General features: G+C 42.0%; 1 protein-coding gene, 1 long non-coding RNA gene and 1 pseudogene across 2 annotated transcripts; all 3 read left to right on the forward strand.

Moving 5' to 3' along the window:
* The first annotated feature begins 7,865 nt into the window (after window positions 1–7,865).
* LOC110919612 lies at window positions 7,866–8,309 on the forward strand. Its single transcript, XM_022163882.1, has one exon. The coding sequence runs from the start codon at window positions 7,866–7,868 to the stop codon at window positions 8,307–8,309; it is 444 nt and encodes a 147-aa protein (XP_022019574.1).
* Window positions 8,310–11,231: 2,922 nt separating this feature from the next.
* Window positions 11,232–12,110, forward strand: LOC110917787. Its single transcript, XR_002580855.2, has 3 exons — window positions 11,232–11,271; window positions 11,550–11,610; window positions 11,943–12,110. It is a non-coding gene; the product is annotated as an uncharacterized LOC110917787 (long non-coding RNA).
* Window positions 12,111–12,732: 622 nt separating this feature from the next.
* On the forward strand, window positions 12,733–17,192 carry LOC110919613 (annotated as a pseudogene).
* Window positions 17,193–18,628: the final 1,436 nt, after the last annotated feature.

Consider the following 18,628-nt stretch of genomic DNA (forward strand, 5'->3'; position numbering starts at 1 on the left):
AAACCGTTTACCCCATCAATTTTTAACTTTTTCGGTTCAAAAACAAGGGTTTATGGTTTATGCTTGAAATCAGTCAAATCTACGAGCAATAATGGTTGATTTACTTCCTATAACATGCATTTATACTAATACTACTAGATCTAAACAAAAATTTGGGGTTTGGTTTGGTTCAAGTTTAAGAACCCTATATTTTTCCCCAAATTTTTGATGTTAAACTGCATGCAAATTGTTAAACTAACTACAGAAGATGTTAGAATTATACCTTGTTGATGTTGAACGAAAGAAAAACGTAAAAATCTGCAGAGAATCGTGAAGGAACCAGAGAGTTTTCGAGGAAACGGGTCGTGGTGAAATGAGAAAATGAGAAGAAAAGGGGTTTTATCCTGGTCAGTTTGCCGAACACGCCCCCGTGGCCAGCGGCCACGGCCCCGTGGACGGCTACTTTTTCTCGATTATTGTGCCGATACTTATCGCATATGCTCGGGTCTTGATACTAAATAGTTCAGTTTTTAATTGCGAGTCTAATAAACGTACTTTTTGTGTGGGTGATATTTACCAAATTACCTATGTTTTATTCCCCCATTTTACGCGTTTTTGACCGTAAAACCGTGAATCGGATACTTAATCAGGTATATTTTTGTTTACAGGCCTAAAACAGCGTGCCAAACAAGAAGATGATGAAAACGAGGATTTTCCAGGCGAAACGGCTGAGCTGCGAGGATTCTGTGGAAAAAACTGACCTGGGCGAATTGCATGACCGTGCAATCATGGGCACCCCCGTGCGGATCCGACAATAGGGCTCGGCTCGGCATTGCACAGCCACTGCGATCAGGAGTGCAAGGCATCTTCGGCAATGCACGGCCGTTCATCTGGTGGCACTCCCGTGCATATGCGATGATCAACCCTGGCCCGGAGATGCACCACCAGTGCAGATGCTCGTGCCAGCTACTACTCGGTGATGCACGCTCGTGCGACCCAATGCACGACCGTGCCAATATGAAGAATCGGTCAAGACTTGCTGATGTCACACAATATGCTGAACAGTCCAATAAAGTGCACGACAGTGCACTTTAATCGCACGACCGTGCAATCTGAAAAAGTTATAAAAAACAGAAGGCAACATTCATTTCGACATTCTGGACTTTTGGGAGCTTCACAGACGATTATTCAGGCTCTGGAGGCACTAGCTTTCACCCGGAATCAAGCCACATCGTGCCGTTTAGCTCCGTTATTATCCGGATTCTCAATCTTGTGCTTGTTTATGGTATGATTCTTGAATCTTTCCATGTTTTTGTTCATGTTTCAAGCATTTAGGTTGATGATTATGTATTATTGTAAGCCTAAGGGCAAAAACACTAGTATCCCTTGCTTAATAACAACCATTAGTATGTTAATTATGTTTGTAATGACACTTTAAAGCATTTTCTATGTTAATCCTTGATGATTAGTTTGCAACCTTGTTTATTGATGTTGATTTCTTGATTATAGTTAATTATCTTGGATGATTAGTATGTGGTTAGTTGAGATATTTGCAAGAAGAAGCTTAAATAATCATGTATTTGTAGACTTTAAACTTGTTTAACTAGTTTAACTTGTTTAAAATGTGTGCACCATGATACTAGAAATGGTTAGTGGTTTAATAAGGGGTAATTAATATTAATCAAGAAAGCTTTCCCTCACGTAAGGACCTTAACGGGTTAAATGGTGTTGTTATGAATTCTTGACATGAATTGTTAGCTTAGTTAGTAGTTTAGGCCAAAATTGCTATCTTGGTGAATTTATGTTCAAGATTTGTAAAATGAACTCGGTTGTGATTTAATCTAGTTTATGCTTGTCTTGGTGGTTGCATAGTGTTTATCGGTGTCACTTTCCTTGATTAAGTGAAGTTAGAAAACTCCTAATGGATGACTAAGTTTTCTTTAAGGGATTTTCATAGACATTTGTCATTTGAGCATTAAAGAACAATTTTAGGTGGTTAAAGTGTGTTTATCGTTTTAGCTTTCCAAAGATTGTCATGTTAGGATTCCCGAAAGGGATACTAATTGTCTTGAAAATGAGGATTTGACCAAATGTTTCAAGTGCCAAAACGGACTTAGTTCACATACTTTGGTTGTGCATAAAGCAAGGCTATATATTAATTTTCTTATTTGGAGTCTATTATGTTTATGAAAATTTATGTTTTAGTCTTATTCCTAGTTTAAACAAATCACTCACTTATTTTCCTACCGGTAATTTAATGACAACGGTTTAGTATTATTCCTCCGCCCACGTCCTTGGATCGACACTTGGGTCTTACCGATACTTTACTACATATATGACGGGGTACACTTGCCCTTTCGTGTGTGTTTTAATGTTCAAGTATAAATCACTTTTATAAATTTAAAACCGAATCGTGTGTAAAATCCATTGTAAAAACATGTATATACGCGCACACGTCAAGTTTTTGGCGCCGTTGCCAGGGAGGTGGCGAGCTTTAGGAACGACCCGAGTCATTATTTTATCGGTGTACATACTTGTGAATATTTGTGAATATTTTCTTTATTATTTATTTGTTAATATTTCTTGTTTTTGATTTAATTTATTCGTTTTCAAGCTTATTTTAAACTGTTGTAAATTTTCATTTCATTTATTTGTTCGAATTCGGACTAATTATGCATTTATTCTTTGAATTTTTGGCTCCGTAAAATTATTTTTACACTAGCCGATTTGATTATTTTGATTGTTTTGATTCTTATAAAATTACGGGCCCATTTTTGAATTTTTATAAAATTTTCAGCCCATTTAAATAGAAAATCTGTTTTATTTCAGCAAAAAAAAGCTTTATTATAATAATAAAATATTCATGTGTGTCAATTTTTCATTTGCAGGTTGATGTCCTCAACCCCCGCTCCCGACCCTGTTGAGCCGTCAGACGAACCCGAGCGCGATCTGAGGAGACGTCTTCGTGAGAGATCTCGAGCGGTTGCCCTGCAACTCGCAGCTGGTGAGCCAGAGCAGGTGGTACCCGCTGAAGCCGAGGGCTTAGGGGACGTAGGAAACACAATCATGGCAGACGACGAGCGACCACTGAACGAGTCGAATCAGCCCGGAGGAACAGGCCTGGAGCCGAGCATTATTCGACCTACTATAGATGCGCCTACTTTTGAAATTAAATCTAATATTATAAATATGGTGCAAAATTCGGTGCAGTTTGACGGACGCGAGCATGACGATCCCGGACGACATACCGCTGCTTTTCTCGAAGTATGTTCGACGTTCAAGATTAGCGATGTTTTGGAAGACGTTGTTCGGTTGAGGTTGTTTCCATTCTCGCTGCGTGACAATGCTAGGGCTTGGCTTATGTCACTTCCTGCCGGGTCAATCAGGACGTGGAATGAGCTGGCGGAGCTATTTTTGCAGAAATACTTCCCGCCTGAGAAAACAACCAAGTTAAGAAACCGGATTATGACTTTTCGCCAAGACGAAGGAGAGTCGTTTTACGTGGCCTGGGAGCGGTTTAAGGATTTGTTACTTGATGTTCCACACCATGGTTTCTCCAAAAGACAGTTGGTCTTGACGTTCTACCTGGGGCTTAATTATGACACGCAAGAGAGATTAGATGTGAATGCAGGAGGCGATCTGGGAACAAAGACGCCGAATGAAGCTTATGCTATCATAGAAAAGGCTGCATTGAAGTCTAGCTCGTGTCGAGAAGGAAAGAGAGGCCGGACATCATCATCATCATCTCGCCCAGGGTTAACACTGTAGACGACTACACAGCTATTAGTGCACAAATCTCGGCTCTTTTGGCGAAGTTTGATATGTCCCAGATGGCTGCACAGGCTAGTTCTGGATGTGACCAGTGCGGAGTGTCACACAAGCTTGGTGCATGCTTTCAGGGGGTGATGTATGAGGGCCAAGAAGAGGTGGATTTTGTGAGTAATCAGGTGAGGCCGTAGAACAACCCTTACAGCAATACATACAACCTGGGTTGGAGGAATCACCCAAATTTTGGGTGGCGAGCAAATGTAGGTAACCAAAACCCATGAGGATTTGCCCAGCGGGCTCCAGCACTGCAGCAGCCTCACGGTCAACAATTCCAGCCTTATAATCAGTCTTTCTAGCCACGTCCATACTCATACCAGAATCAGGGCGCCGGGAGTAGTTCCCAGCAGCAAGCCCCTCAGTCAAGTTCTAAGCTGGAAGAAATGATGGCTCAGCTGCTTAGCAGCTCCACGAGTGCAAATTAATTAGCTGAAAAACGATTTCAACAAAGCGAAGATCGTTTTCTAGCTCACAGGGGAGAAATGCGGAGTCAAAAAGCCTCGATTCAGAATATCGAGAACCAGGTTGGTCAGCTGGCGAAGATGAGGTTGGAGAGACCCCCAGGCGGTCTTCCAGGCAACACAGAGCCAAATCCGCGAGGGCATGTAAACGCGGTTATGACCAGGAGTGGCAAGACTACTGGACCCAACATATCTGACTCACCATCGATCACTGAAGCGGTCCTGACTGATACACCAGACGAGGTGCAAGCCAGGCGAGTCCCAGCAAGTACAGCACAAGTCCAAGAGCTAGTTAAAGAATACACTCCTCTAGTTCCATACCCGGGCAGGCTGAAGAAACAGAAAAATGAAGAACAATACGGTAAGTTCCTTGAAATGTTTAAGCAACTGCATATAAACATACTGTTTCTTGAAGCCCTGGCCTAGATGATGAAATATGCGAAGTTCTTAAAAGATATCCTCTCGAATAAGCAGAAGCTTGAGGATATGTCCTGTGTGGTGATGAATGAAAGCTGCTTTGCCATTCTTCAAAATCGTCTGCCCACGAAGATGGGAGTTCCAGGTAGTTTCACGCTTCCTTGCCTGATTGAAAATATGTCTGTTAGCCATGGCTTGGCTGATTTGGGAGCGAGTATCAACCTTATGCCCTATAAGGTTTTTACAAAGTTGGATCTAGGTGAGCTGTCGCCTACAAGGATGAGCATTCGACTAGCTGATCATTATATCAAGTATCCACGTGGATTTGTTGAGAATATGCTTGTTAAGATTGACAAGTTTGTGTTTCCCGTAGACTTTGTTATCCTGGATATGGATGAGGACTCCAGGGTGCCTTTGATTCTCGGACGTCCATTCTTGAATACCACCCGCACCATTGTAGATGTAGCTGTGGGTCGGATTACACTCCGAGTAAATGATGAGCATGTGACCTTTGACATAAAGCGGTCAATGCAGCACCCGCAGAGTCAGGATGATGCGCTCTACTATGTTGACATTGTTGACATGTTTGTGAGCACACATTTCCAGGGCACGATTGAGGAGATTGATTTGGACACACATCTGTTGTGTGGGGACCTAGATGGCATTACGCAAGAGGGCCACGATTTTGAGCAGCCAGTCTATCAGATTGGTGATGATGGTTCCCAGAGTCTGAATCGGTTTACAGAGATTGATCGTGGGGATGAAGAAAAGTCAAAGCCTTCGGTTGAAGATCCCCCGTCTTTGGAGCTTAAGGAGCTTCCGCCCCATTTGGAGTACGCATTTCTAGACGAGGAGCGCCGTCTGCCGGTCATCATCTCATCATCTTTGACGGACAAGGAAAAGAGCAGACTTCTCAGTGTCTTACGACTTCATAAGAAAGCAATCACGTGGAAGATAATGGATATCAAAGGAATCAATCCCTCCTTTTGTACTCATAAAATTCTCATGGAGGACCATTACAAGCCGTGTGCACAGCCACAGAGACGATTGAACTCGAACATGCAAGAAGTTGTCAAAAAGGAGGTGATAAAGTTGCTGGATGCAGGTTTGATCTACCCCATTTCCGACTCAGTTTGGGTTAGTCCTGTTCAGGTAGTGCCCAAAAAGGGAGGCATGACTGTAGTCACGAATGATAGGAATGAGCTCATTCCAGCCCGTACGGTCACAGGATGACGTGTTTGCATCGACTATCGCAAACTCAATTATGCCACCCGCAAGGATCACTTCCCGCTTCCATTCATCGACCAGATGTTGGAACCTCTGTCGGGGAAGTCTTACTACTGTTTTCTGGATGGGTTTTTCGGCTACTTTCAGATTCCTATTGCTCCTGAGGATCAGGAGAAGACTACCTTTACCTGCCCCTTTGGCACATTCGCCTACCAGCGTATGCCTTTCGGGTTGTGTAATGCACCGGCTACCTTCCAGCGATGCATGGTTGCAATTTTCCATGACATAATCGAGGATTCTATAGAAGTATTCATGGATGACTTTTCAGTATTGTCCTAAACTGGGAAAAATGCCACTTCATGGTACGAGAGGTCATAGTTCTGGGACATAAGATTTCGCAAGCTAGTATGGAGGTCGACCCAGCTAAAGTTATCATTTCACGACTTCTGCCTCTCACCTCTGTGAGAGCGATACGGAGCTTTCTCGGTCATGCGGGGTTTTACAGGCGATTCATCAAGGATTTTTCAAAAATCGCTAGGCCCCTGACCCGTCTGTTGGAGAAAGACGCTCCGTTTATCTTTGGGGATGATTGCTTGAAGGCTTTTGACCTTCTCAAGCAAAAGTTGATTGAGGCCCCTATTTTAGTCGCGCCTGACTGGAGTCTGCCATTTGAAATTATGTGTGATGCGAGCGATTTCGCTATAGGGGCTGTTCTGGGACAAAGGAAGGAAAAGCACTTTCACCCGATCTATTATGCCACGACGCTCAGGAGAATTATACCACGACAGAAAAAGAGCTCTTAGCGGTTGTATTCGCATTTAACAAATTTAGATCGTATTTAGTGCTTTCAAAAACAATTGTGTATACTGATCACGCAGCCATCAGATATCTTTTCAGCAAACAGGACGCCAAACCGCGTCTCATCAGATGGATCTTATTGCTGCAGGAGTTTGATATCGAAATTCAGGACAAAAAGGGTGCGTTGAATATAGCGGCTGACCATCTATCTCGGTTGTAGCATGGAGACATCAAGGACACGCATTGGGATTCAATCAGTGATAACTTCCCACATGAGTCGTTGATGAGTGTTGAGGTATGCGATGAGTCGCCATGGTTCGCCGACTTTGCGAACTATCTTGCTTGCGGGATTCTGATTAAAGGATTTACTCACCAACAAAAGAGAAAATTCTTTGCGGATGTCAAGCACTAAATTTGGGATGACCCTTTCTTGTTTAGCGTTGGTGCTGATCAGGTGATTAGGAGGTGTGTTTCGGGAAAGGAGGCAACTAACATTCTGCGCCACTGTCACAAGGGACCTACCGGAGGCCACCATGGAGCCAATTTCACCGCTAAGAAGGTTCTTGATTCTGGGTTTTATTAGCCGACAATATTTCGTGATGCGCAGAAGTGGGTCAGTGTGTGCGATGCTTGCCAGAGGGCAGCAAATATATCGGCAAGCGACGAAATGCCTCAAAATTGGATCCAAGTTTCTGAAGTCTTTGATATCTGGGGGATAGGCTTCATGGGACCATTTCCCCCCTCACGAGGAAACAAATATATCCTGGTTGCTGTTGACTATGTATCAAAGTGGGCCGAGGCACAGGCTTTGCCCACCAATGATGCCAGGGTAGTCGTGAGGTTTCTGAAGAGTTTGTTTGCCCGATTTGGTGCACCAAAGGCGCTTATTAGTGACAGAGGGACCCACTTTTGCAACACTCAGCTTGAGAGAGCTCTGTCCTGATATGGTGTGCATCACCGTTTATCCACGCCCTATCATCCACAAACAAGCAGGCAAGTGGAGGTCACGAACCGGGGGTTGAAAAGAATACTTGAGCGGTCGGTGGGTGCAAACCGCAAGGATTGGTCAGACAAACTGGATGAAGCATTGTGGGCTTTCCGTACGGCTTACAATACGCCTATTGGGACTACTCCCTTTAGGCTTGTTTACGGAAAGGCATGCCATTTACCTGTGGAGTTGGAGCACAAGGCGATGTGGGCTCTAAAAACTGCAAATTTGGATCTAAAACCGGAGGTGAAGCCCGGTTCCTTCAGATTCACGAATTGGAAGAGCTACGACAACACGCCTATGAAAACTCCGTGTTATACAAAGAGCGCACCAAGAGATTGCATGATAAACGCTTGAAGGACCATAAACAATTCCAAGCGGGAGATCTTGTTTTACTCTACAACTCGAGGTTGCGTCTATTTCCTGGGAAGTTGCATTCGCGTTGGACGGGTCCGTATACGGTAAAGGAGGTATTTCCTTATGGGACCATCATGATTGAGAATGCTGACGGAGTAATTTTCAAGGTAAATGGTCATCGCTTAAAGCTCTATGTTGTCGGGCCGATCGAGTCGGCGGTGGAGGTTATCGAACTCCTCGCCCCGCACACATTATAAGTGTGGGGAGGAGAGTCTACGCTACTGACTCGAGGATCAAAATGTAGCAAGAGCATCTTTGGCGCTTTAGGGGTAAAATTGTCCACTTTTTTGTTTTTGCCGTTTTTTCGTATTTTTGGCGTGTTTGGTAGATTTCGTAGTCCTGTACAGTTTTTAATCATGCCGAACGAAGGATCTATGTTAGAATAATGTTAAAACAGTTTGCGGAGTGCAAAAATGGCGGAAAATGGTCAAAACGGCTGCTGAAAATGGTTTCTGCAGAAAACAGGCTGATCTGCAGATATGGCACGACCGTGCGTTTGGTCGCACGACCGTACCACTGCAAGCCGCACCTCGAGTCGCACCCCCAGTGCATTGCTGAGATCAGTGTGCCAGGGTCAGCCAACGTCGGAGACGCACGACCGTGCGTCTGGTCGCACGACCGTGCGTCTGGTCGCACGACCGTGCGACTGGCCAAGGGCAGTTTTGTCATTTGCACTATATATTGCCCTTATCAGCACTCATTCTCACATTCGCGAACCCTAACCGCACCAGCCGTTCTAGACCGACTTTTCCCCCAAAATCGCACCACTTTTTGCATGGTTTCTCAGATCCTTCAAGCATAGTATGTATTTCTTCATGTTTTTCAGTCTTAATCTTGTTCTAGGTTAGATTTGTCAGATTTCTTCAAGGCTTTTTAGGGTTCCCTTCATAAACACAATTGAAACCCTAACCCTTGTTAGAATTAGGCGATTCGTGAACAACCGGTCGACTTCCTAACCCCATTTGCCAAAAATTTGTTGGTTTTCGGAAAAATCTGGCTGTTCTGAATCGGGGGTTACAAATCTGTAGAAAACCGTGTCACACGGTCGTTCCGTGGTCACACAGTCCGTGCGATTGCGGCTGTTCACGAAGTTTGCTATCATGTCAAAGTCGAACGGTCGTTCCAAGTTAGCACGGTCCATGCATTGCCGACAGATTCCGATCATCAACACTTGTCTCGGAGACGCACGACCGTGCTTCTGGTCGCATGCCCGTGCGATATGCCCAGATCAGTTAGACAGAACCTTCATAATTGTGTGATTAGGCTGTTTTGTTTGGAATTTTTCCTGCTCCTCTTGTTCTAACAATAATCCTCATGCAGATGAACCATCCTTTTTCCCCAATTCAACCCAAACAACGCACGGGACGAACTTTGCATTGCAAAACTCAATGCGCTTTGGCAAAGACGGGACCAATTCGGCATCTCTAGAAGATTGGATTGGGATGTGATGACGGAGTTGAACCAACGCGAATGGATTGAAAATATGTTAACACTTCCGTTTTCGTGTTTGGTCAACATTGACCGGCCAATTTATCTGGAGCTCACGTTGGAGTTCTTCGCTACCTACTCATATGACGAGCTGAAAACGACTAGAAATCCAGACTTCCGCCACAAGAAACGCATCAATTTCAGGTTGGGAGGTAGGTGTCACAACTGGACTGTAGGGAGGTTGGGTCGAAGACTTGGTATTTACACTGACGAAGAAATGGACTCCAAGTTCTTCACCAATTAATCCACCTTCCCTAGCGAAGAGGAGCGAGGTGATTTCTGGGCACGGGTTGCGGTTGGTCAGCCATATGATCCTCGGGTATCCAAAGCATCGAGATTGCGAGACCCTTTGCATAGGGTTATGCACCACATCTTCAGCCACACCATCACAGGGCGCATGGACAGTTTGAGAAACTGTTCCACACCGGATATCATATTTTTGTATGCGCTCGCGGAAGGGGTCCACATCAACCTCGCTGCACGAAAGGCTGAATACGTCATGCATAGTTCGGGCAGGACCGCTAGCAGTCAGATACATGGTGGTCAATACGTTACCCAAATCGCCTACGCCATGGGTATTATGACTGACGAAGTGGTTGAGGGTCTAAATTTTGTTACTGAAGGTACGTACGTGGATATTCGTTCTTTGAAGGCCATGGGGATTATCGCGGAGACCGACCACGGAGATAGGTTGAAGGGGTTGGATAACGAGGTTTGGGACCCGTTGCCCCCGAGCCAGCGGATGATGATGAGGTTATGCATGACGAGGACGAGGAGGAGCAGCATCAGCAGCCACCACACACACCACCACATCAGGAGCCAGAGCCCCAGCAGTTCCAGCATTGGCCTCCTGGCATCCCGCCATATCCTGAGTTTTATGGCCAATTCCAGCAGATGCAGATTAGCCAAGAGCAGCAGCGGGTCAATATAGAGCAGTTGAGAGCTAATCAAGAGCAGTTAAGAGCCAACCAGGATGCGATGCGGGCGAATCAGGATTTCATGCGCCAAGAGGTGCATGCTGGCTTTTCGTACATCTTTGGGGGTCTTCATAATGCCTTCCCCAACTACTTTTTGTAACATCCTGTTTTGTGAACCAATAAAATTATATTTAAAATTTATAATTTATATATTGTTGAACGACTAAGTAACGAGTAAAATGGTTAGTTGAAATATTTAGTTGAAATATGAGACATTTGTACAAGCCCTGGCTATTATAAGAGACCGTTTAATATTAATAATTAAATATATTATTTTATTTACCTTACTCCGTTTTTAATGAAACTTAGGTTAAAACGTAGATAAAAATATGCTCGTTCTAATGACATATTCGTCGTTTTATAAAACGTCATATTTTAAAAGTTATACAAGAAAAACGAGTGAAGCAGCTGAATTAATATAACTAAGCTAGCTAGCTAGCACGTCAAGCTAGCTAGCAAGCACGTCAATGTCCCACATCGCCCAGAAAGGAATTGAGGCGCCTGCTTGCTTCACATATATATAGGAGTTAAATGGTAGGATTTTAGATACACCAAAATTTTAACGGGAACGCTCTAGTATTGAGAATCCCGCGTATACGATACCCCGTTGGGTGTTGTTAGTAGTCGTTTTTGGAGCACGAGTAGGAGCAGGAGTAGGGAAACTCTACATCAACGTGCCGTAGATAGTCTTGAGGTATACTCTCGTTTAAGTTTATGTTTAGTTATTTATTATTTATTTTTAGTAGTTAATATTAGTTTTATTATTAGTAATAATATATTAGTGGTAGTAGTGTTAGTATTATTTTTAGGTACTAGGGTTATTGTCAGGGGCGGGTATTGGGTAGCCTAGCCTTAGTTAGGCATGGACTGATCAACCATGCTTAAACAAGGTAGGGTTAACCAATATCCAACCATGATAATGACTAGTTAGGTGTACCATTACCTAACTTAGGATTATGTAAATTGTGTCAGGACCTTGAGATAGTACCTGATCATACTAGCAATTGTATCAACGGTTAGCTACTAGCAAGAGGTGAGTTTTATGAATGCTTTTCAAATGTGAACATGCTTGTCCTAAACTGTAATAATATGGCATGACTGTTGTACGCATGTATATAACCTGAGCATGACATGCACATGATATTTGTGGTCCCTTATACGTGCCGCTACGGCGGGATTTGTCGGTACTACACCTGTGGTGTAGTGGGCATTAACTGTATGGTTATGTAAGTTACGTGGTAACGTTGGGTTATGATAACATGGGCGGGTACAAGTCATGATTAAATAATGTGAATTGTAAATTGTGTATATTCATAAACTCACCAGTGTAATATATATCTGACGTCTTTTACGCATGTGTCACAGGAAATGATGGTTAGTCTTGGGCGGGTTGTTTATCTCGGATAGGCGTGACTAGTGAAATAAAGTATCTCAAACTTTCTTATCTGGTGGAAATTTTGCGTGATCAGCTAATAGTAGTTTGATCAAACTTTGTACCTTTAAGTTTCCAACTTTTGTACATTACCGTTTGTATCAATAACGTAAGTGTTTACTGGTAAGTTGGTATCAATTGTGTATGGTGCATCCTTATCTGGGTGTGGTGTCACAGTTGGTATCAGAGCCAAAGGTTTTAGCGAATTAGGTATTTGGTATGGATACCTAGGCTTCAACCTAAGAGAACACGCCAGCTTAAGTAATTTTTAGGATACTCTGGCTGACTTTGAAATACGAATAATAGATAAATCCGGGTATGAACTTACTAAGGATATAGAGTCATTAGAAAATACCCATAGTAATAATTACAACCTATAAATCCTCATTTTGTTACCACTTTGTACACACTGCCCTTAACAATAATTACTCGTAAATCTTGTCTTCTTTACTCATTAGGAGAAAATAATAGTAATAATAATAATAATAATAAAATCTAAAAGATAAAATGTAATACGTATATGTTGTATACATGAAGTGCATATATATAATGATACTTGGGTATTATTTGAGTAAGTAATATTTCTTCTCAATCAAGTATCATAGAGTAAAAAAAAATGAAGGCGGCCAATAGCGTAGTTCATTGTTAATATAAATAGATGCCAACCTCCTTCATACAAATCATACACAACCTTCTCTCGCACATAAAGCACATGAGCAGAAAATGTCGGCAGAACCTTCGGTTAACAACAATCGTCAACCTAACCCATCAGTTAATCCTGCTCGTCATAGCGAACCTGTAAACTTAGGAGATGACATGATCGATCGGATTGTCGTCCGAGTTGCGCAAATCCTTGCCAACGCATAGGGACGCGAACGTCAGAATACAGAACGATCAGGGCAATCTGAGGGAAGCACTGCACCTACACCTACACCAACCCCACGAGAAGAACCTCGCCCGGAAAAGAAGGTAGATGATACGAAAGTATCTAAAGCTATAGAAACAGAAATCTCTAAAGAATGTAATTACAAGACTTTCATTTCATGTAATCCTCCTTCATTCGACGGGAAGAAAGGTGCTATTGAGGCACATGAATGGCTAAGTGAGGTAGAAGCCATTCTAGACGTCAGTGATTGCCATGAAAGAAATAAAGTTAGGTTTGCTGTTCATTTGTTTAAATCCGAAGCCTTATTTTGGTGGAGGATACAAAAGCAAACTAGAGGTGATGATCTGGCACATCGCCTGAGTTGGAAGGAGTTTTCAGAACTGTTTACAAATTACTTCTGTCCACCAAGCGAAACTGATAGAATAGAAAAGGAATTTTTGCATCTTGAACTCGGGAATAAGACATACTGGGAATATGTCACCAAATTCAATGAAATGTCTCGAATAGTGTCTTACTTGGTGAACCCTGAAGAAAATCGTATTCGAAGATTCCTGTGGGGACTCCCCACAGAATATCGCACGTTTATCAAGTCTACCAAACCAACTACCTATCATGATGCGGTAGAGGCTGGGGCAACTATCGCCACTGAGATCCAACAAAAGAAAACCCCAGAAACTATCCCGAAAAGGAAATGGGAAAACTACCAAGAACAAAAGAAACCCAATTACAGAGATTTCAAGAGGCAACGAGGACCCCCACCTAGGTGCCCAACTTGTGGAAAAGGACATTCCGGTCCATGTAACCAGTTAGTCTGTAGAAACTGTAAGAAACCTGGACACAACTATCATGATTGTAGAGAGCCACGTAAGTGTTTTAAATGTGGAGAGACGGGCCACTATAGTGATAGCTGTCCTAAGAGGAATGAGGAACCTAATAAAGCAAGAGGGAGAGCTTTTGTTCTGAATACTGAAGAGGCTCGTAGGAACCCTGATGTCATAACAAGTACATTTCTCCTTAACAACTTTTATGCTAAAATACTATTTGATACTGGTGCTGATAGAAGTTTTATATCTGAGCACTTTAGAGTTTTGATTAATCAGACTCCTCGTAAGCTAGATAAGCCATTTATAGTAGAACTAGCAGATGGGAGGGAAGAAGAAATTGTGAGCGTGGTAAAGGATTGTACCATCCAGATTAGTAAGACCCCAATATCCATAGACTTACTACCACTGAAACTTGGAGAGTTCGACGTAGTAATAGGAATGGATTGGTTATCTAGTCACCAAGCTCAAATATTGTGTGATAAGAAGCAAATTCAAATTAAGGACCCAAAAGGGGGAACTGTAACAATTGATGGGGAAAGACCTAGTAAACCCATAAGTTTTATTTCCATGATAAAAGTATCCAAGTGTATTCAAAAGGGTCATTTAGCTTACCTAGTATATGCACTAGAGGCAAAGGAAGAAAAAAAACTAGAAGAGGTAGCAGTACTGGCTGAATTCCCTGAAGTATTCCCTGAAGATCTTCCCGGATTACCACCTGACAGACAAATTGAGTTTAGAATCGACTTGATCCCAGGAGCAACCCCTATGGTCAAAGCCCCGTACCGCCTTGCCCCGCCTGAAATGAAAGAGTTGAGAAACCAACTCCAGGAGTTACTGGACAAAGGATTCATACGTCCTAGCACGTCACCATGGGGAGCGCCGATTCTCTTTGTCAAGAAGAAAGATGGCTCAATGAGGATGTGTATTGATTATAGAGACCTGAATAAGATCACTATAAAGAATCGATACCCACTCCCAAGAATCGATGATCTTTTTGATCAATTACAAGGCGCAAGCTACTTCTCGAAGATAGACCTAAGATCTGGGTATCATCAATTAAAGGTTAGAGAAGAAGATATACCCAAGACTGCCTTTAGGACAAGGTATGGTCACTACGAGTTCCTAGTGATGCCTTTCGGCCTCACTAATGCACCAGCTGCCTTCATGGACCTTATGAACCAAGTCTGCAAACCATACTTGGATCAATTTGTAATCGTCTTCATAGATGATATCCTAATCTACTCTAAGAGTAGAGAAACACACGAGGGTCATCTCCGTGCCATTCTTAAGTTACTAAAACAAGAAAAACTTTATGCCAAGTTCAGTAAGTGTGAATTCTGGACTAGGGAAGTCCAATTTTTAGAGCATGTTGTTAATGAAAAAGGCATACAAGTGGACCCTACAAAGATTGAAGTAGTTAAGAATTGGGAGGCACCAAGAAATCCCACAGAAATTCGACGTTTCCTAGGGCTAGCAGGGTATTATAGAAGGTTCATTCAAGATTTCTCTAAGATAGCGATGCCTCTAACGACACTGACTCAGAAAAATACCCCATTTGTCTGGGGCAGCCAACAAGAAGAACCTTTTAATCTTTTGAAAACAAAGTTATCCAGTGCCCCAGTACTTGCATTACCCGAGGGTACCGAAGATTTTGTAGTATATTGTGATGCTTCTCATTATGGACTAGGGTGTGTGTTGATGCAAAGAGGCAAAGTTATCGCCTATGCATCTCGACAGTTAAAGATACATGAAAGAAATTACACCACCCATGATCTAGAACTCGGAGCAGTAGTATTTGCCCTCAAGATATGGAGGCATTACTTATATGGAACTAAGTGTGTGATCTACACTGATCACCAAAGCCTAAAGTATATATTTGAGCAAAAGATGTTGAACATGAGACAGAGGAGATGGATGGAGTTGTTGAATGACTATGATTGTGAAATTCGTTACCATCCAGGAAAAGCTAATGTAGTAGCAGATGCCCTTAGTCGGAAGGACAAAGTTAAACCTTTAAGAATACGTGCATCTAGAATTGAAGTGAAAATAGGTTTACTAGAACGAATTAAGGATGCACAGACACATGCCCTGAAAGTTGAGCAGATTAACAAAGAAAGAATGGTGGGAAAACAAGAACTACTTGTTAAAGGAGAAGATGGAATACTAAGACTCCACAATAGGATTTGGATACCTATTGTGGGAGGACTCAGGGATATGGTGATGGAAGAAGCACATAGATCAAAGTATACAATGCATCCTGGCAGTACGAAGATGTACAAGAATATTCGAGATGAATATTGGTGGCCAGGGATGAAGCAATCAATCAATGAATATGTGGAAAAATGCATGACGTGTTCACAGGTCAAAACAGAACATCAAAAGCTTGCAGGATGTTTAATCCAACCTGAGATCCCTGAATGGAAATGGGAGATGATAACCATGGATTTCATTACTAAACTTCCACGAACTAAGAATGGTCACGATACTATTTGGGTTATAGTAGATCGTTTAACTAAGTCTGCTCATTTCTTGCCAATACGAGAAGATTATAAAATGGATAAATTAGCAAGAATTTATGTCAAAGAAATTGTCACCCGTCATGGAGTACCTATCTCCATTAAATCAGATAGAGATAGCCGTTTTACGTCCAGATTTTGGCAAAGCTTCCAAAAGGAATTGGGAACAAAAGTAAATTTAAGTACGGCTTATCACCCACAGACAGATGGCCAAAGTGAAAGAACCATACAAACACTGGAAGACATGCTTAGGGCATGTGCGATAGACTTTGGAGGAAACTGGGATGAGCATTTACCTCTAATAGAGTTTGCATACAATAACAGTTATCACGCAAGCATCAAGGCGGCTCCTTTGAAGCGCTATATGGAAGGAAGTGTCGTACCCCAGTTTGTTGGACTGAGATTGGTAGAAATCCATTAGCTAGACCCGAAATTATTGAAGAAACTACCAATAAAATCATACAAATCCGAGAAAGAATGAAGACTGCTAGAGATAGACAGAAAAGTTATGCCGACAGACGAAGAAGACCCTTAGAATTTCAAGTTGGCGACAAGGTATTACTTAAGGTCTCGCCTTGGAAAGGTATCATTCGTTTCAGGAAGAAAGGAAAACTAAGTCCGCGCTATATTGGACCATTTGAGATAATCGAAAGAGTTGGTCCTGTAGCATATAGGTTAAAATTGCCAACAGAATTACAAGGAATTCATGACACATTTCACGTGTCAAATTTAAGAAAGTGTCTAGCGGACGAGTCACTTAAGATACCCTGGCAGGAGATCCAGATCAATGACAAGTTGAACTTCATAGAGCGCCCCATTCAGATCATAGATCGACGCATAAAGAAATTAAGAAACAGGGAGTTTCCTCTAGTCAAATGGGATGCAAGGAGAGGACCTGAAGAGACATGGGAAAAAGATGACGAGATGAAACAAAAATATCCACATCTCTTTGCTTAAATTTCGCGGACGAAATTTCTATAAGGTGGGGAGAGTTGTAACATCCTGTTTTGTGAACCAATAAAATTATATTTAAAATTTATAATTTATATATTGTTGAACGATTAAGTAACGAGTAAAACGGTTAGTTGAAATATTTAGTTGAAATATGAGACATCTGTACAAGCCCTGGCTATTATAAGAGACCGTTTAATATTAATAATTAAATATATTATTTTATTTACCTTACTCCGTTTTTAATGAAACTTAGGTTAAAACGTAGATAAAAATATGCTCGTTCTAATGACATATTCGTCGTTTTATAAAACGTCATATTTTAAAAGTTATACAAGAAAAACGAGTGAAGCAGCTGAATTAATATAACTAAGCTAGCTAGCTAGCACGTCAAGCTAGCTAGCAAGCACGTCAATGTCCCACATCGCCCAGAAAGGAATTGAGGTGCCTGCTTGCTTCACATATATATAGGAGTTAAATGGTAGGATTTTAGATACACCAAAATTTTAACGGGAACGCTCTAGTATTGAGAATCCCGCGTATACGATACCCCGTTGGGTGTTGTTAGTAGTCGTTTGTGGAGCACGAGTAGGAGCACGAGTAGGGAAACTCTACATCAACATGCTGTAGATAGTCTTGAGGTATACTCTCGTTTAAGTTTATGTTTAGTTATTTGTTATTTATTTTTAGTAGTTAATATTAGTTTTATTATTAGTAATAATATATTAGTGGTAGTAGTGTTAGTATTATTTTTAGGTACTAGGGTTATTGTCAGGGGCGGGTATTGGGTAGCCTAGCCATAGTTAGGCATGGACTGATCAACCATGCTTAAACAAGGTAGGGTTAACCAATATCCAACCATGATAATGACTAGTTAGGTGTACCATTACCTAACTTAGGATTATGTAAATTGTGTCAGGACCTTGAGATAGTACCTGATCATACTAGCAATTGTATTAACGGTTAGCTACTAGCAAGAGGTGAGTTTTATGAATGCTTTTCAAATGTGAACATGCTTGTCCTAAACTGTAATAATATGGCATGACTGTTGTACGCATGTATATAACCTGAGCATGACATGCACATGATATTTGTGGTCCCTTATACGTGCCGCTACGGCGGGATTTTTCGGTACTACACCTGTGGTGTAGTGGGCATTAACTGTATGGTTATGTAAGTTACGTGGTAACGTTGGGTTATGATAACATGGGCTGGTACAAGTCATGATTAAATAATGTGAATTGTAAATTGTGTATATTCATAAACTCACCAGTGTAATATCTGACGTCTTTTAAGCATGTGTCACAGGAAATGATGGTTAGTCTTGGGCGGGTTGTTTATCTCGGATAGGCGTGACTAGTGAAATAAAGTATCTCAAACTTTCTTATCTGGTGGAAATTTTGCGTGATCAGCTAATAGTAGTTTGACCAAACTTTGTACCT

The sequence above is a fragment of the Helianthus annuus genome, chromosome 16 (assembly GCF_002127325.2).
Source record: "Helianthus annuus cultivar XRQ/B chromosome 16, HanXRQr2.0-SUNRISE, whole genome shotgun sequence".
NCBI classification, from domain to species: Eukaryota; Viridiplantae; Streptophyta; class Magnoliopsida; order Asterales; family Asteraceae; genus Helianthus; species Helianthus annuus.